At 45.3% G+C, this 19,059-nt stretch overlaps 2 protein-coding genes and 1 pseudogene across 4 annotated transcripts in view; all 3 read right to left on the reverse strand.

Moving 5' to 3' along the window:
- UBXN7 (UBX domain protein 7) overlaps window positions 1-1,554 on the reverse strand; it is a 41,994-nt gene extending 40,440 nt beyond the window's left edge. Inside the window, exon 1 of one of the 2 annotated variants that reach the window (XM_058662064.1) lies at window positions 1,505-1,554. In XM_058662064.1, coding sequence (XP_058518047.1) covers window positions 1,505-1,529 — 25 coding nt within the window. In that variant the 5' untranslated portion in view covers window positions 1,530-1,554. Of the gene's footprint in view, window positions 1-1,019; window positions 1,173-1,504 lie in introns of those variants that run through there. The other variant, XM_004577824.2, reaches the window with a different exon arrangement.
- An 8,162-nt stretch (window positions 1,555-9,716) lies between these two features.
- Window positions 9,717-10,747, reverse strand: LOC101518989 (small ribosomal subunit protein uS12-like; annotated as a pseudogene).
- Window positions 10,748-16,000: 5,253 nt separating this feature from the next.
- The window catches only part of RNF168 (ring finger protein 168), a 31,719-nt gene continuing 28,660 nt past the window's right edge, over window positions 16,001-19,059 (reverse strand). Inside the window, exon 6 of one of the 2 annotated variants that reach the window (XM_058662062.1) lies at window positions 16,001-17,594. In XM_058662062.1, coding sequence (XP_058518045.1) covers window positions 16,725-17,594 — 870 coding nt within the window. In that variant the 3' untranslated portion in view covers window positions 16,001-16,724. Of the gene's footprint in view, window positions 17,673-19,059 lie in introns of both variants that reach the window. The other variant, XM_004577823.4, reaches the window with a different exon arrangement.

Below are 19,059 nucleotides of genomic sequence, written 5' to 3' on the forward strand. Positions count from 1 at the left end.
ACTTCATCATTTGCTCCGCCCTCTAATAACTCATGCAAAAAAAGTTGAGCACCATGAGAAAGAAACAAGACATAGAGAATTCACAGAATGGCTCTGGGCCTTTCCTCCAAGGCGGTAACTCGGCCAGTGTCCTTCGAAGGGACTGAAGAAAAACCCAAGCCTCAGGTTTTGGGGAGGGGGGGTGAATACTAAACACCCAGAAGCAATTTTCTCCCACAAGAAGTTTCTGCCGCCTTCCCTATTTTCTCGGCGGGAGGCCCCGGCGCCATGGTCTCTCAATCTGGATGGTTTTATTATGGGGAGGTGGGTAACACTATGCAGGCCTTCGGGCTCCCCCTTCCCATTCTCTCCAAGCTTCGGTCTCTGAGGTGCTCTTCGGCACCCCCCAGTTTCTGGAGGCCTGTCCCCCCTGGGATGGGTAAAGGCGCAGCCGAACCTTCCCCGAGCTTCGCCGTTAGAGGCGGGAGGGCCCCAGGCACACGCCAGGGCCACCGCGATGGCTCCAAGGGGCCCACTGAAGGGAAGGACGGGCCAGCGCCAGGAGGTGTGGGGCGGGGGGTGACCCGGCCGGGGAAGAAAGGAAATAAGAGGTGAGGAGACGCACTGCACCCCAAGACTGCACACGGAAGAGATGATGATGGAGGAGGAGGGCGGTGGCCCGAGTGCGGTCCCCCCCACCCGGCCGGCGAGGGCGGAGGGCCTGACCCATCCCCTGGTCTAGGCAGGCTGGAGGTACAGGGGTGCAGGGGGGGCTGTGCCTCCACGCGGCCAGGCGATCGAGGAGGGTAAGGGGAGCGCGGGGTAGGCGGAGGGCTGCCTCCCGCCTGAACCCCGAGACCCCGCCGCCGCCGTCGTCGCCTCTTCCTCCGGAGGGAGGACGAGAGCCGGGGGTGAAGCCTGAGGAGGGGACGCGTGAAGGTAAAGGGGGGGGCGGGGAAGCCCGGACACTCCCGCTGCCCCGTTCTGGACCCCCCTCGACACACAGACACCCTCCACCTTCCGGTAACCGCGGCTCTTACCGGTGATGGCGGTGAACTGCTGAATTAACCCCTTCAGCGCCGAGGACGCCGCGGAGCCCCCGTGGGCAGCCATCTTACCGCCGCCGCTGCCGCTGCCGCCGCCGCCGTCGTCGCCGCCGAACAACAACACAGACACACACGGCCCGCCCTCCCCCACCTCGCCGCCTGACTCGCGCAGGCTCGCTGCCTGACCCCAGGCTCCGCCCCCTCCGGGCGCCCGCCCCCCGCGGCCCGCGCACGCGCGCCGGCCCGCACCCCTCCCGAGCGCGCTGTGGGCTGCCCGGCCGTGGAGTGGCTTCGCTGCTCGCTCGCTGCCTGCTGGCGGCTTGCGTTGCTCGCCGGGCTCCGGGACCGGCGGTTCGGATTCCGATAGTTCTTTTGAGGGAAGCTTCCCTCTCGGAACGTAGTCGGTCGTTCGCACGTCTCCTTCACAAGCTGTTATATCGCCAGACCCACCCACTGATGACCTTTAGTTCAAATCCTACCTCTTGTCGCTGAGGCGGCTAACATCTGAACTCACAGGCTTAGCCAACATAGGGACAAAACACAACAAACCTACTGTGGGCGCACAATAGAGTTTCACAGAGAATTGTTCGTTTGCGACACGTCACAAAGCTTACCAACGCCCAGGGTCCCAGTCAGGGTACGTCAGATTTTCCCCGCCTGAAAAACCAGCAGGAATGCCTCGGGGAAGTTAGGAAGTTTGTGCATAATTTCGTTTCGGCAGCCACAGGTGCCAGTGAATTCTCAAGAGGAATTTGAGGGGGAAGCGGGGAGCGAACAGACTATTTTAAAAAACGATAATTGAGTTTATGTTCCACCCTCCCACCTCCATCTACCTGTTGTGCATCTTTCTAGGGAATGGCCCAGTTAAAGACTGCCTAGGACGTTGGCCTATCTTAACTGCTGGGAGCAGGGGAAGGGGCGTGAACTGAAAATAACCAAAGTAAATCAAGGTATACCTAAGGGCTGTATCTTCCTGGAGACAGGATTGCTATGAAAGAAAAGCAAGTTTCTGATCAACAGGATAAAAGACAAAATTGAGTGCTGGGGGCAAAATCCTGACCTAGCATGAGCCAGGATCCCATGTGGACATCGTTCATATCTCAGCTGCTGCACTTCCCATCCAGCTCCCACCCTGTACCCTGGGAAAGCCTCAGAGGACAGCCCAAGACTTTGGAACCCTGCACCTGCGTGGGAGACCTGGAGGAAGCTCCTGGCTTCCAACTGAGCGGTAGTTGCAGCTACTTGGAAAGTGAACCAGCAGATGCTAGATTTGTCTTTCCATAAATATGAGCTGCCTTCCCAATGAAAATAAGTAAATCTTGGAAAAAAAAAACACAAGAAAATATACTTGGAATGAGCATTTGGCTCAACAGTTGCATAGCAGCTGAGGTTGGAGAACCTGTGTTCCATATCACATTGCCTGGTTTGAATCCCAGCTGCGTCCTCAGTTCCAGCTTCCTGCTAAGGTTCACTTGAGGAGGCAGCAGTGATGGCAATGCTTGGGTCCCTGCCACCCATGTAGGAAACCCAGATGGGGTTCCTGATCCTTGGTTTCAGCCTCCAACAACCCTAGCCACTCCACTGTGGGCATATGGGAAATGGACCGAAGGATGGGCCTTTCTAATATTTTTCCTTAAATTGCACTGTGTACATAAACGAACATAAACTGTAAAACTATTGTAGATTGAATGGAAAATGAAAGGTTTTTTATATGAAAAAGAGCAAATAGCCTGAAAACAAAACATCAGTTACTGTTTGAATTATCATCCCCAATTACACTAAGGTTTTGTTTTTAATTTAGATCTATCTTTAAAGCTCCCAATCTGTTTCCCAACATTGTGTACCACATTATTGTAACTTAATGAAATACAGAGTAAATGAGTTAGAAGGTATAGTTATGATATTCTGATTTAGTGCTTGCCTTTGATCATGACTCTCCTGAAATTTAAAGAGTTTGAGAAGTTTAAAATCACACAGTTGTGGGTAGAGACTGGAACGCAACTCCCTTGAATGCCAGAGAAATGCACTACTTTCATTATAAATTAAAATGACAATATTTCTTCTGCTTAAAAAACATAATTATTTAAAATCCAACTGTATGCTGCTGACAAGGAGGGAGTTATAAAAATATTTACAGAGTTACTTTTAAGGAAATGAAAGCTGGAGTAGTTATGTAAGTTTCAGGTAAGGTAGACCGTAGAGTGAAGTATATCACTAGAAATATAGCTGGTTCACTCCCCAAGTAGCCACAACAGCTCAAGTTGAGTCAATCCGAAGCCAGGAGCTTCTTCCGGGTCTCCCACGCAGGTGCAGGGTTCCAAGATTTCAGGTCGTCCTCTACTGCTTTCTCAGGCCACAAGCAGGGAGCTGGATGGGAAGTGGAGCAGCGGGGACTCAAACCAGCACCCATATGGGATCAAGGCAGTTGCAAGATGTTGATTTTCACAACCTGGTTATCGCACCAGGCCCAACTTTTTGTATTTTGCCTTTGACAGTTTCCCCTTGCCTCCACCTCTTTGAATTTACTCATGGTTTACCATGGCACTTGCATTCCAATGCAATACTCTGCCCACCATTCCTCCTTGGAGAATTTCTCTCGGTTATTTACATAGACAGTATTTGGGTTAAGGGTTTATGTGCTTAAGGGATTTGCTTCCATAGAATGGTATTTCAATGCAATCAAACAGAATACAGCCCCCCTTTTAAAAATATATTTATTTATTTTCATTTGAAAGGCATATTGGGCCAGGCACAATGACCTAGTGGTTAAAGTGCTCGCCTTGAACGCACCCGGGATCCCATATGGGCGCTGGTTCCAATCCCGGTAGCTCCACTTTCCATCCAGCTCCCTGCTTGTGGCATGGGAAAGCAGTTGAGGATGGCCCAATGCATTGGACCCTGCACCCCTGTGGGAGACCTGGAGGAAGTTCCTGGCTTCTGCTCTGGATTGGCACAGCACCGGCCGTTGTGGTCACATGGGGAGTGAATCATCGCACGGAAGATCTTCCTCTCTACTCTCCTCCTCTCTGTACATCTGACTTTGTAATAAAAATAAATAAGTATTTTTTAAAAAAGAAAGGCATATTTACAGAGGGAATGAAAGACAGATCTTCCATTTGCTAGTTCACTCTCCAAATGACCTCAATGGCCAGAGCTGAGCTGATCTGAAGCCAGGAGCCTCCTCTGGGTCTCCCACATGGCTGCAGGATCCTAAAGCTTTGAACTATCTTCTTCTGTTCTCTGAAGCAACAAGCATGAAGCTGGGTCAGGAAGCAGGGCAGCTCTGACATGAACCAATGCTAATATAGACTACTGGTGCTAGCATGTGAGTCACTGTGCTGACCCCAGAATACCGCACTTTGGATTGGCTTTTTGCACTTGCCATAATGCCTGTAAATCATCATGTGTTTGTATCAATTTTTGTTCCTTTCTGTTGCTGAGTAGGATTCCAGTGTGAGGATTTAGTAGTCTCTATCCATTCACTACTTGAAGGACATTTGCATTGTTTCCAGGGAGGGGCAATTAGAATAGAGCTGCTATATACTCTTGAATGACTGTCTGCACAAACATAAGTGTTCATATCTCTTGAGAAAATACTTAGGTGCAGAATTGCTGGTTTGAATAATTGAGTATATGTTTGATCATATAAGAAACTAAAAAAACTGTTCTATAACTTTTTAAGAAAGATTTATTCATCTTTATTAAAAAGTCAGATATGTACAGAGGAGGAGAAACACAGAGGAAGATCTTCCGTCCGATAATTCACTCCCCAAGTGAGCGCAAATGGCTAGTGCTGTGCCGATCCGAAGCCGGGAGCCAGGAACTTCCTCTTCCGGGTCTCCCACACAGGTGCAGTGTCCCAAGGCATTGGGCCATCATCGACTGCTTTCCCATGCCACAAGCAGGGAACTGGATGGGAAAGGGAGCTGCCGGGATTAGAACCGGTGCCCATATGGGATCCTGATGTGTTCAAGGTGAGGACTTCAGCCGCTAGGCCACGCCGCCGGGCCCTGTTCTCTGACTTTTTTTTAAAGATTTATTTTTATTACAAAGTCAGATATACAGAGAGGAGGAGAGACAGAGAGGAAGATCTCCCATCCGATGATTCACTCCCCAAGTGAGCCGCAACGGGCCGGTGCTATGCCGATCCGATGCCGGGAACCAGGAACCTCTTCCAGGTCTCCCACGCAGGTGCAGTGTCCCAATGCGTTGGGCCGTCCTTGACTGCTTTCCCAGGCCACAAGCAGGGAGCTGGATGGGAAGTGGGGCTGCCGGGGTTAGAACCAGCATCCATATGGGATCCCGCGGCGTTCAAGGCGAGGACTTTAGCCTCTAGGCCACGCCACTGGGCCCTGTTCTCTGACTTTTAACTTTCAATTTTCTGATGTTCGACAATCATCACCTTAACCAAGTGTGATATCTAGGAAGTATGAATCATCATTATAGTATATTCTTGGAAAAATGACCACCAATCAAGATTCTAGACCTGATTCCTTTAAAAAAAAAAAAAAAAAGAATTTTATTGGAAAGGCGGATATTCAGAGAGGAGAGACAGAGAGGAAGATCTTCCGTCTGATGGTTCACTCCCAAAGCGGTCGCAACGGCTGGAGCTGAGCCAATCCAAAGCCAGGAGCCTCCTTGGGGTCTCCCACACAGGTGCAGAGTCCCAAAGCTCTGGGCCATCCTCAACTGTTTTCCCAGGCCACAAGCAGGGAGCTGGATGGGAAGTGGAGCTGCCGGGATTGGAACCGGCACCCATATGGGATCCTGGCACATTCAAGGCGAGGACTTTAACTGCTACACTATCACGCCGGCCCAACCTGATTCCTTTTTTAAAAAATTTATTTTTATTGGAAAGGCAGATTTACAGAGAGAAGGAAAGACAGAAAAGATCTTTCATTCACTGGTTCACTCCCCAGGTGGCAGTAATGGCTGGAGCTGAGTCTAACCAAAATCAGGAGCCCGGATCTTGCTCTGGGTCTCCTACCCACACACAGGGTCCCAAGGCTTTGGGCCATCCTCAGCTGCTCTTGCAGACCACAGGCAGAGACTGGACGAGTAGTGGAAAACCCAGAATACAAGCTGGTGCTCATATGGGATGCTGGCACTTGCAAGAGAAGCATTAACCAGTTGAGCCAATGCACTGGCCTGGACCTGGTTTATAAACTAACAAAAATGCAGGAAGATTAAGAAATGAGTTTTTTTTTTTTTAATTATTTATTACGTTGCATTGTGTGACACTGTTTCTTAGGCTGTGGGATTCCCCCATCCCCTCCCCATGCCCTCCCCCCATGGTGGATTCCTCCACCTTGGTGCAGTATTACAGTTCCAATTAAGTCAAGATTCTTTCATTGCAAGCATATACCAAACAAAGAGTCCAGCATCTAATTGTCCAGATAAATTCAATGGTTTCTTGGGGAGACTATCTCTGGTCTGAAGGTGGAGCTGGTAGAATATCGTCCCGATCAATTAGAAGCCCCAGCACAACATCAACAACAATTTACAACATTATGGAATTAATTGACATGGTATTGAGTAACAAATATGTTAAAAATGAAAGTTCTTAGCCACATCCTATGACTACTTCATTGACCCTTCGATTTTAGTTTGTACACAGAACCGGCTCCTATAAATCTTAAAGTGGCTATAGGATACTATTCAGCTGTCTTGTGTCTGTTTTCATTTTAGTATTTAGCAGTTTATTGTGTTGACGCATAATTTTGCTGAACTTGGCAGATTCTAGGGTAATCTAAACTGGCTTATAAATCTAACAAGGCCTTTGTCAACAGTTGAAGTGCAGAACAGTTTTAGGAAGGGTGTGGAGAGAAATCTTCCATCCCCTAGTGAGGAGTAACTAATCTTTGTGTCCTATCTAGTAAGGTATATGTGGATCCATACTGATCGTTTCCTGTTTGATTCTAAGGTTTCCTTGTATTTATATATTCTATTTTTTTTCGGGGGGGGGGGGCCCTCCGGAGTGATCCTGATGGTCATTGCAAGCAAGGGTGGGGATCCAAAGTTGGAACCAAGTAAGGACCAGAAGAAGCTCCTCTCCCTAGTCCCGAAGGAAGTTTGCTGTTCTATTTCTGCAGATCTCTCAGGGCTCCTGGCTGTTGTTCCGATGACGTTGGGTCCTGCGAGGAAGGATCTGGGCCTCTTCCATCCCATGTAATTAAGAAATAAGTTAAGGGGTGCCCGGCGGCGTGGCCTAGCGGCTAAGGTCCTTGCCTTGAAAGCCCCAGGATCCCATATGGGCGCCAGTTCTAATCCCGGCAGCTCCACTTCCCATCCAGCTCCCTGCTTGTGGCCTGGGAAAGCAGTTGAGGATGGCCCAATGCATTGGGACACTGCACCCGCGTGGGAGACCCGGAGGCGGTTCCTGGTTCCTGCCTTCGGATCGGCGCGCATCAGCCCGTTGCGGCTCACTTGGGGAGTGAATTATCGGACAGAGGATCTTCCTCTCTGTCTCTTCTCCTCTGTGTATATTTGGCTGTAATAAAATGAATAAATCTTTAAAAAAAAAAAAAAAAAAAAGAAACAAGTTAAGGGGCTGGTGCCATAGCATAGAGAGTTGATCTTCCACCTGTAGCAGAGGAAATATCTCTGGCTTTTCTTCTCTCTGTAACTTTGCCTTTGATTTATTTTTATTTGTTATTTAAAAAGATTTATTTCTTCTATTTGAAAGGCAGATTTTACAGAGAGAAGGGCAGTTAGAGAGAGGTCTTGCACCCACAAGTTCACTCCTTGAACGGCCATAATGGCCAATGCTGAGCCAATCCAAAGCCAAAAGCTAGGAACTTCTTCCAGGTCCCACACGGGTATAGGGGCCCAAGTACTTGGACCATCCTCCACATCTCTCCCAAGCTATAAGCAGAGAGCTGGATTGGAAGTGGAGCACTAGCACAAGAACTGATACCCATATGGGATGTTGGCACCACGGGGTAGGGGACTAACTGGTTATGCCACTGTGCCAGCCCATATTTATTTTATTTTTATTTAAAAGGCAGATTTTACAGAGAGAAGAGAGCCAGATAAAGATCTTCCATCAACTGGCTCACCCCCAAATAGCTGCAAGAGCAAGAGCTGAACTGATACGATCTTTTTTAAAGATTTTAAAAAGATGGTTGCCTGTTTGAGCTCTGGCTAAACAGAGCTCTGCGATACTTGTAAGCAATTTTTTATTTATTTATTTATTTTTAGTTTTGGTTTTGGTGAGACATCAAAGGACAATAAAGGAATAACATTTTGGTCAAATAAGCATAAGTCTTAGCACACAAACTCATGCAATGAAAGATGTGATTTTTCTCCATAACTCAATTTAACTTTTATTATTCCCAAACCAGAGGATCTTTAAGCAACCTAAGGATGGCATAGTCTAGTTATTAGCTGTCAGTTATTCTCCCAAATCTATTGTGTTTACTCCAGGTTTGGTTTTATTAGACCATCCTGAGACTATGGGTTTAAAATTCAAGTCAAAATTCTGCTGCCCCCTTTCCTCCTTTCCTATTAAATCAAAATGGTTTCCTATTAAAATGGTTTTGGCGGCACATAATACAAGACTTGACTGCCAGTGGCTCTAGTACAGAAGAATTGCTTCTTCGCCAGTGCACTAGGATGCCAAGAGGTAGGCAGGCTAGTACAGGTTCATTGGAGTCAAGACCATTTACCTCTTGGCCTTTTGCTCATGTTTGCAAGCTAATGCATGCACCTGTAGACATCACACCAGTATTTCAGGAAGGAAGAAGGGGCAGGACAAAGCACAAATTGCCTCTGAACCCCCCAGCAGATTTCTGCAGTTTTCTAATTGATTACTATTGTGTTAGAGGGCAAAGGAAGCTATTACTTTTTTTTGTTTGTTTTAATTGGAAAAGCAGATATACAGAGAAGAGGAGAGACAGAGAGGAAGAGCTTCCATCCAATGATTCACTCCCCAAGCGGCAGGAGCCCAGAGCCTCCTCTGGGTCTCACACAGATGCAGAGTCCAAGATCGTGGGTAATCCTCGACTGCTTTCCCAGGCCTCAAGGGTGAGCTGCTGGGATTAGAACCAGTGTCCATATGGGATCCCAGTGCATTCAAGGTGAGGTCTTCAGCTGCTAGGCTATCATGCTGGGCCCTAAAGGAAGCTACTATGCATATGCAAGCTCCCTCACCTTCATGCTGATAGGAGATTGGATTATTTTTTTTCACAGATTAGATTCCAACAGGACAGGAGCTCCCTCTTCCAAGCTATTCAGAGCTGGGCTAGTGATGTTATCTGAAGGGTTTTTAAAATATGTAACACTAGAATCAGAATTAGAGCCAGAGCTTGGATCCAGGCATTCCAATAAGGGATCAGACTTCCAAATTGGTGGTCTCCCCTTGTGCCCACTGCACTGCTTCCTAGTCTCTGGGTTCAGGCCTGGGGAAAGGAATGGCAGGTGGAAGGATGGAGACTCATATTTAATAAGAGGAACAAATATCTTAGAGACTAAATAAATACTGTAAGAATACTTCAAAAAGTTCATGGGAAACTTCTCTTATTATAAGTTGATTTTGATGACAAAAATTTGAATATATACACTATATATATATCTCAAATTCTGATAGGTTTCCCATGGGAAAATGGTACCTAATTCCCCTCCTCTCCCAAGTGGGCCAGATTTAATGATGTGCATCTAATGAGAAGAATCCGGTGGAAGTAAAGTCTTCTAAGATGCGGTCATAAAAGGTACTGCAGCTCCTGTTGGCAACCTGTTGCATCCCCTGCTCTGGGGGAAAATCAGCTGCCATGGACAAGGATACTCAAGCAGTTGTGCAGAGAGGCACATGTGGCTAGCTGGATACTTTCAGCCCAGACAACTTTCAGATGACTACAGACTTACCTGAAATCTTTCTTTCCCCTGGAATATGAAAATTTATTAGTATATGTCTGACACCAACATTTATGATCTTGATCTCTTTCTTGCCTTTGTATAAGGTCAAGAGGGACACGTTTGTTACTTTGACCACCTTAAAAAGAACTCCAGGAATGTCACCAACAGTGTGGCCTTTTTGACCAAATCCAGCCACCAGAACCTCATCATTTTCCTCAAGTGAAGTTCAGACAGCCATCCTTGGGCGTGAAGGCCGTGATCTTCTGGCCTTGACCAGCTATACCAGAACGCATTTCCTCATGGCCACATCGGGCTGCTTAGCTTCAAACCCCACTTTCTGCAGCACAATCCCCTTGGCATGGGAGACGCCCCCGAAGGGATTGGCCTTGAGGGCCATGCTTGGGTACACCTTCTTTTACTGTTTGTCACGCCACTTCTGGTTCCACCGGTGGCTATGCAGCTTTCTGGCTGTCCGGACACTGCAGCAGCTGCCCATCTTGCCCACGCATGGGCATGAGCAAAAGAGCTTCAGTGAAATCTTGACCACAGCTTGATGAGAGCCCTAGCCAGAACTCTGCCGCTGAGCCACTCCAGAATGAGAGGGTATATTGCTAATTCAACCTACAGCAAGGATTTAGGCATTTCTGGCTTAAGATGTGTCATAGGGTCCAGTGCAGTAGCTTAGCATCTAAAGTCCTCGCTTTACACGCACTGGGATTCCATATGGGCACAAGTTCATGTCCCAGCGGTCCCGCTTCCCATCCAGCCCTCTTCTTGTGGCCTGGGAGAGCAGTCAAGGATGACCCAAAGCCTTGGGACCCTGCACCTGTGTGGGAGACCCAGAAGAGCTCCGGGCTCCTGACTTCAGATCGGCACAACACCGGCCATTGTTGTTGCATGGGGAGTGAATCATCAGATGGAAGATATTTCTCTGTCTCTCCTCCTCTCTCCAAATATCTGACTTTGCAATAAAAATAAATAAATCTTAAAAAAAAAAAAAAGGAGAGCTGGTCGTCAAATAAAAAGACAAAAAATACAACAAAAAAAGCAAATTAAAAACAAAAGAGCTGTGCATGTGCATCTATGTATATTTTTCTCTGAAATCAGTTAACGGAGGTGGCCCAGTCTTGGCAATATGTGTTCCATGGTCAGACCACATTTCTATGAGATGTTCCCTGAGATCGGGTATCTTGTTGGTCTAAGGTACCCATATGATTCAGGGAGTCTACTTCGGACCAGGTCACCTGATTTTGTCTGCTCCTCGACAGGTGCTACAGCCTGATCTAGACCACTAACTGTAGTTGTATCAGTTTGGTTGGGGGGACCCCCTCCAGAATCCTTATAAGGCTAGACCCTAGCACTAGATCCTGTGGGCACCAGTGGATATAGTAATCTGATCTGGGCTGCCCCCTTCCACACTATACACTGAGAGTGAACTAGGTGAAAGACCGTCTCTCCATAACTCTGCCTTTCAAATCAAATAAAAAAAGAATGCATATTGTAGGACAACTGATTGGATATCATTTGAATGGGAACAATTGATTGGATATACAAAACAGATATTTTCAGACAAGGATGTGGAAACAATTGATGGGTTCTATAGATAGGCTTATGGGAACTACGTAAACTCCTCAATACCTCCTCCCTTATCCTCTATGACCCTCCGTCTATAAAAGCCTGATGCCACTAATAAACTTCAGCTATTGAAGTTGGTAATCCAAGTGTGTCATTATCGGATCTGTGCCCCAAGTCCATTGCTGCAGGACAGTGAACAGCATATCATGAAAAAGTTGCAGGGATTTCAAACAAAATTGCTGTTTAGTAAACTTTTTTTAGCTGTTTTCCATGAACTCCTATCAGAAAATGTTGCCTCCCAGCCATGTGTTCCTTACTGACACTGAAACACGTCCACAGGTCTCCTGGCTCATTACAGCTGCTCCTTCATCCCTTCGCTGCATCTTCCCTCCCTTTTTGTCTAGTAAATACTTCCTCCCCACCCTTCCCTCAAAATTACTTCTGGACTGCTCCTGCCCCACGGTGCAGGCAACCCTCTCTCACTGGGTCTCAAGCAGCTGATGCTGCTTGTGGTGACAAGTTTCTGTCTTTTCCACAGGATCTGACCATGGGCTGGCTCCCTGCCCACAACAGGCTGTGTCAGGTCCAGTTCCTTATGTTACTGCCTCTCCTCCTCTTCCCCTGCTGCTTTTCCACTAGCTGCTCCCTGTGTCTCCAGCCCCACCCCAGGCCCAGCGCTCTTCTCCCTCAAGATAGGACAACATCACCAGAAGGAAAGGGAATGTATAAACATCACACGCAATAGTTATTTACTCCACAGAATATGAATTTAACAAGGTAGCGCCTTTTAAAATATTTATTTGTATTTATTTATTTATAAATACTTACTTATTTTAATTGCAAAGTCAGATATATAGAGAGAGGAGGAGAGAGGAAGGTCTGACGATTCACTCCTCAAGTGACTGCAATAGCTGGTGCTGAGCCGATTCGGAGCCAGGAGCCAGGATCTCTTCTGGATCTTCCACATGGGTGCAGGGTCTCAAGGCTTTGTGCCGTCCTCGACTAACCTCCCAGGCCACAAGCGGGGAGCTGAATGGGAAGCAGGGCAGCCAGGATTAGAACCGGTGCCCATATGGGATCCTGGTGCATTCAAGGAGAGGACTTCAGCCACTAGACCATCGCGCAGGGCCCTAGGGCAGTGTCTTTTGCTTCATAAAATATTGATGTTTTCCCCCATCCTGTCAGTGCCATCTTCGGAAGTAAGAGCTAAAGTGCTTCCTCTATGGAACTGTGGATACCTCACGCCTATGTCAGGTGTAGAGAACTGTACGTGATCCCTTCTTTATCTCCCAAACGGTGAAAAAATGCGGACCAATAAATTCCCCATGAATTTCAAAAATTGCCCTCCCAAGGCCCCAGGATTGTTGTCTACCTTTTTCCAGGGGGTCCTAGCTGGCTGTCCCATGGCTCTGTGCATCTGTCCCCTGGGGTCCAGACGGTTGAGGTGAAGGTGCAGCGATGCAGTTGGATACAGTTGAAACAAGATCATAGAATTCCACAAGCTTTCTTGCGAAATGGCAGGGAAGCCATGTGGAGATGCTACTCAGGAGGCCATCAGATATCCTAGGGAACAGTAAGTCCTTTATATCCAATAATGGCTGCTCGAATGCTCGTTAACCAGAGGGATCAGATATCCCTTTAGGGAATATTACTGTGGTGCCTTCTCTGTTGAAGTCTCCAGTGTCATTCTGTGGCTCAGTTATATTTGTAAAATTTTTCCAACATTCTCATTTCATGTCTGCAATAGTGTGTCTGTGCCCTGCAGTGTGTGTGTGTGGTGGGGGGGCGAGGGTAGGGGTCAATTCCGCATGTGAAAATTTCATCTGCATTGTGATGTCTGTGGAGGGCGGGTCTTTGGGAGGTGGTAGTAATTCCTCATGAATAGGATGAATACCCTTCTACAAGAGACTCAAAAAGCTCCAGTAGCCCTCCTGCTGTGTGAAGACACAGTGAGAAAATAGCCATCTAAGAACCAGGAAAGGGATCTTCACCAGACCCTGAACCGAGAGCCTCGGTTCTGGACTTCTTTATCCAGAACTGAGATAAAGACCTGTTGCTGATGAGGAAAAAAGATCCCACCAGTGATGGTGGAAGGAAGTCGAAAGCTTTACAGCTTTATAGAGGAAATCCTTTCAACACACATCCAAAATCCATTTCTCCCTGGGTCAGCCCCTGTCACTGTGGCCATTTGGGGAGTGAATTAGTAGATGTACGATCTTCTTCTCTTTTAAAGTAAATAAATTTTTAAAAAGTCAAAATATGAGACCCACACTTTAATAAGACTCCAAATCTGGGCCCGGCGGCGTGGCCTAGCGGCTAAAGTCCTCGCCTTGAAAGCCCCGAGATCCCATATGGGCGCCGGTTCTAATCCCGGCAGCTCCACTTCCCATCCAGCTCCCTGCTTGTGGCCTGGGAAAGCAGTTGAGGACGGCCCAATGCTTTGGGACACTGCACCCGTGTGGGAGGAGCCGGAAGAGGTTCCTGGTTCCTGGCATCGGATCGGCGCACATCGGCCTGTTGCAGTCACTTGGGGAGTGAATCATAGGATGGAAGATCTTCCTCTCTCTCCTCCTCTGTGTATATCTGGCTGTAATAAAATGAATAAATCTTTAAAAAAAATGACACCAAATCTGTTTCTAATTTAAGGGAGAGGTATGCTGATGGCATAATGACACTGCACAAAGCAAACTGCTGATGCCTATCAGGGTTTAAGAAGTGCAAAGGTGGGCTGCCATCATCACTCAATGACTAAATCCTCACCTTCCAAGTACCTGGGTCCCATATGGGTGCCAGTTTATGTCCTGGCAGCTCCACTTCCCATCCAGCTCCCTGCTTGTGGCCTGCGAAAGCTGTAGAGGACGGCCCAAAGCCTTGGGACCCTGCACCCATGTCGGAGACCTTGGAGAGCTACCGGCTATGGATTGGCTCAGCTGTTGCAGCCATTTGGGGAACGAACCAGCAGATGGAAGATCTGTCTCTTCATAAAATCTGATCTGCCTATCAAATAATAACAATAATAATAAATTTAAAAATATGCAAAACAGGAAAACAAAGCAACCAAAACCACTTTTATTTGTGCTTAATAAGGAAGGTGGGAAACCATGATATTACACGTGTTTTTATGTCTTTTTCTCACCGTGAAAAAAAAAAATCTTAAAAATGGCCACAACTGCCAAGATAAAGCCGAGACCTGAACTTTCCCCAGGTTTCAGATGTGGGTGGCAGGACGATTCGTGCTGCCTTCCCCAGCAAGTCAGCAGGAGCTGGTTCAGAAACAGTATTGTGACATGGAATATGTCAATGTTACCAGCAGCAGCTCAACTCACTGTGCCATAACACTGGTCCACAAAACCAACTTTTCTAATTTTCAAAATGAGTTATTATTACTTTTTTATTAATGTGTTGGCAGATAATTTCCACATAGAGAAAATTAGTTCTTTATAATAAACTGCAACTATTCCCACGCTTCCCCCAGTTTTCCAATTTTCTTTTATGGTTATTTTTATAATGTACAATGTATAGTTATGCAACCAATCTTTATTTCTAAACTGTAGTAAAACATACATAATACACAATTTATATTTTTCAATAATTTTTAATGTTTTCAATATTTGTACAGATTCAGCACTCCCTGAGCAATCCAACATTCTCACATCCTTTTCACAAGAGAACCAGAGCAGTACACCCTGTGGACTGATACATTTAATTTCCAATAAAAAGGCATACATGGTAGGAATAGCAGAAGATAATCAGAGAAATAAAACATTTTAAACCAGTTTTAGTCTGGAAGACTTCTTCACAGACAAGTAAAGGGCTAAATACATAAACCCTAAATACATGTATCATCGGCTACCTTTGTTTCCCTTTTGGTGATGGATTATTCCAGGAAGACCGAGTTAGACAATTTTTAATTTGAGGATTTCCAACAACGCTTACCGTAGAACATAGAAAAAATTATTAGTTTGACAAGATGTATTTTAGTTTATGTTAGCCAAATCTGGTCAGTTCTGCCTATGGTTTATTTCACCACATTAATATTCAGGAGGCAGTTACTTGAAAGGTCATTTTACCCATCATTATTTAATCAGTGTTCGCATAGATGCCATCAAGTATGCAAAGACTAACAATTTCAATTGTAAAATTTAGAGAAGAATGTAATGACATAAAATATTGACAAACTTAACTAAAATTAGCTCTAGAACATTTTATTGTATTTTTATATTAACTTATTCACATTAATGATATAGTTTCTAAATTCAATTTCATGACATCACTGTCTTTTGAATTAACTTTTGGAATTAATAGAGGACAAGACCCAGGTATCACATTTTAAAAATTTCTTTTCATAAGCAATGTTAATATCAACATGGTTCAAATTCAACATACTGTGATATATAACATTGCACAGTAAATTCACCCCCTTTTTCCCTTTTTTTCCTGGAATATTAACCTAACAGAAATGTGGATTTTCAAAACTTCAGTTAATTTAGGAACTATTTTTTATTTTGACACCAGTTACTAGCGTCAAAAGCAGTAAAATCAAACAAAGGATGGGGGCAAATACTCTGCCCAGCAACATGTTTCCCCAATTTGGACCCTGTCTCTGGTCACTCACTCAGTTCCAGGTGCTTCCACAGGGTGACTGCACCCCACTCAGCTTCATTTCAATTCAACACTTTTTACATAAGGGATCTGATTTCCTGTCAACTAATTTCTAATTTTCTAGAAAACCAATGTTCTGATTTAATACTGATCCTAATCTATTTTAAAGCAAAGAAAATAGTATCATGCTTCAAATTTTATGAAACGAGATAAAAATTAATTACTTTAGTGTTACAGAAGATACATTTCAAGGGTTCTGTAAACGTATGGGAAAGTAGCAGAGATATGTAAGACTTTAAACTCTGTATGGTTTTGTTAGCTACTTGATTTAGTTTCATCTTGCTTTGATATACTCATAACAAAAAGGTAAGCAAAAGTCATAAAACATGCACTTTTTTGGAAAGGGGATGGTATGAGAAGATTTTGAGCAGTTTTCTATCTTTGGGAGGTGTCAGTCCATCAGTGATTAGCAATGGTAAGAATAACGACCTCTGTTTCTTAAGCGTTCTGCAGAAGTGTCTGTTCTTCTCTTGTGTCCCGCCCTCCTTTCAAGACAGTGAGTGGTGTGTCTACACAGCAGAAATGGATGACCAATGTAGATTCTGGGATAGAAAAGAATTTCATAATCCAACTTTATCGGATTATAAAACACTCCCCTCTACCGATGCATTATTTTGTGTATTTCTGAAACATCTGGAAAATACTTTTCTGTGAATTACTAGGCTGTAAGGAAGAAGCACTTTTAGATATATTACAGTTATCTCTGGTAGAATTCCGCACTCTTCTTCCATTAGCAGCTGGAGTCTTCACCTGGATCTTGAAAGGAGGTTGCCGGTTTTCGTACCCGCAGCCTCTCTGCGGTTTGGAATGCTCCTTATCAGTCTGCCTTCTGCTGTTCCTATCCTTGAGATTCTGCCCCTGTCCTGTGAGCAGCTTGTCTGGAGGTGAGGTTGTAGCTCGCAACTGATACTCACCTGGGGATCCCTTTTGCCTGTTCGGTTTCATTCGTTCTTGATCCTCCTGTTTCTGAAGTTCTAATGCTAATAATCTATCTTGTTCTTCCTGTTTGTGCCTCTCAAAAAGTAGACGTTCCAAATCCAGAAGTTTTTGGGTAAAGGTTATATTTGTTTCCTCTTGACCTGAAGGAGATTTGGGACATATTTTCCTTCTTTTGGCACATAAGTCTGGCTCTGTGACTGTTTCCAATGCAGATGCCTGGTCTTCACTGTTAGAAATAGCCTGGCTCATCAGGAGGCAAGAGTCTTGGTTGGCTACCTCAGCTGTGTTGTTTGGCTGCGTCAGAGCTGATGGGGTACATCCACTCTCTGTGTGGCCAGCAGGCTTCACCATGGCTTCTCCAGCGTCGGGGGCTGTGGGTTTGAGTTCCTCATGACTTAGGACATGTTGTTCCTTATCCTGATTGTCTGGTTCTGCTTTGACTTCTCCCTCAAGGCACTCGTCTACATCATAGGCACATAAACAAGGCATTGGTGACTCTACTGCAGACTCTGCTCTTTGTTCTTGAATTTCAAGGCACATCTGAGGAGAAAGTGTTGGCATATCTTCACTGTCTGTGTCTTGCCATGTAAGGTTTCCTACATCACTACTGTCTGTTTCCTGGAGAAAACAGAAAAAGACTGGGCATACCACAGGAAGACATCAAACCATAATATATTACTGCAGCAAGCTAAGTCTCCACCTGTGGTGCTGGAATCCTATATGGGCACTGATTCAAGTTCTGGCTGCTCCACTTCAACCCAGCAATATGCTTATGGGCTGCGAAAGCAGCACAGACTGGCCCAAGTTCCTGGGTCCCTACACCCATGTCATAGACCTGGAAGAAACTCCTAGTTTCTGGCTTTGGACTGGTTATTTGGGAATTGAACCTGCGGATAGAACCTCTCTCTCCTTCTTTTGCCTTTGTAACTCTGCTTTTCCTATAAAAATGAGTAAATCTTAAAAAGCTTACTTACACTGTTCCCATATCTGCACTGACAATATGTATTGTTAATATTACCAATAAAGTACACTGATTCTTAGCATTATTTTGTGTGCCAATTTAAATGAAGGTATTTCTGTTTTACTCTCATACCAGCATCTGGATGAAAATCTACAAACCACGTTACATATGGAAAACAGCTGGCATCGGGACCAGACCTCTGGGCCACCTTATAAATGTCTTCCAGCCCAGGAGATCTAAATCTCTTTCAGTGCTGGATCCACCTTTAACCATTTTAGGACACTCCTAGGCCTTTTCTGAGAATTATCTTTATATGCAAAAATTAGGATACATGGCCTTACAAGGGAAATAATTTATATTATATCAATTATTAAAATGATTTTTAAAAATTTTATCTATTAATCTGACAAGATAAAATAGAAAGCTTCATAACTCATAGTACGGGTATGATAACAGATGATATTTTTTGAGATCAACAACAAATACAATGTCATGTGAAAATACTTTGAGGTACTATTAACTAACTGTATCACTGCTGTCTAAATTCATACTTAAAAGAAACAATAAAATCAGAAGTCAGAAAAATATCCAATTTTTTTTAAACATTTATTTATTTTTATTGGAAAGGCAGATATATAGAGAGGGAGGTATACAGAGAAAGATCTTCTGTCTGCTGGTTCACTCCCCAAGTAGCCACAACAGCTGGAGCTGAACCAATTCGAAGCCAGGAGCCAGGTCTCTTCCAGGTCTCCCATATGGTGCAGGGTCCCAAGGTTTTGGGTCATCCTCCACTGCTTTCCCAGGCCACAGGGAGCTGGATGGGAAGTGGAGCAGTTGGGACATGAACCGGCAGCCAAATCGGATCCTGGTGTGTGCAAGGCGAGGACTTATGGCAATTCCCATAATCTCAACTACCTGTTGTCGATATGTAAACTCATCAAAGCCTCCCCTTTTATTCTAGATGATACTCAGTCTATAAAAGCCTAAGGCCACTAATAACCTTTGGTTGTTGAACATCAGTGAGTAGTTCAAATGTGATTATTA

This window comes from Ochotona princeps, chromosome 3 (genome assembly GCF_030435755.1).
Source record: "Ochotona princeps isolate mOchPri1 chromosome 3, mOchPri1.hap1, whole genome shotgun sequence".
In the NCBI taxonomy this organism is placed as follows: Eukaryota; Metazoa; Chordata; class Mammalia; order Lagomorpha; family Ochotonidae; genus Ochotona; species Ochotona princeps.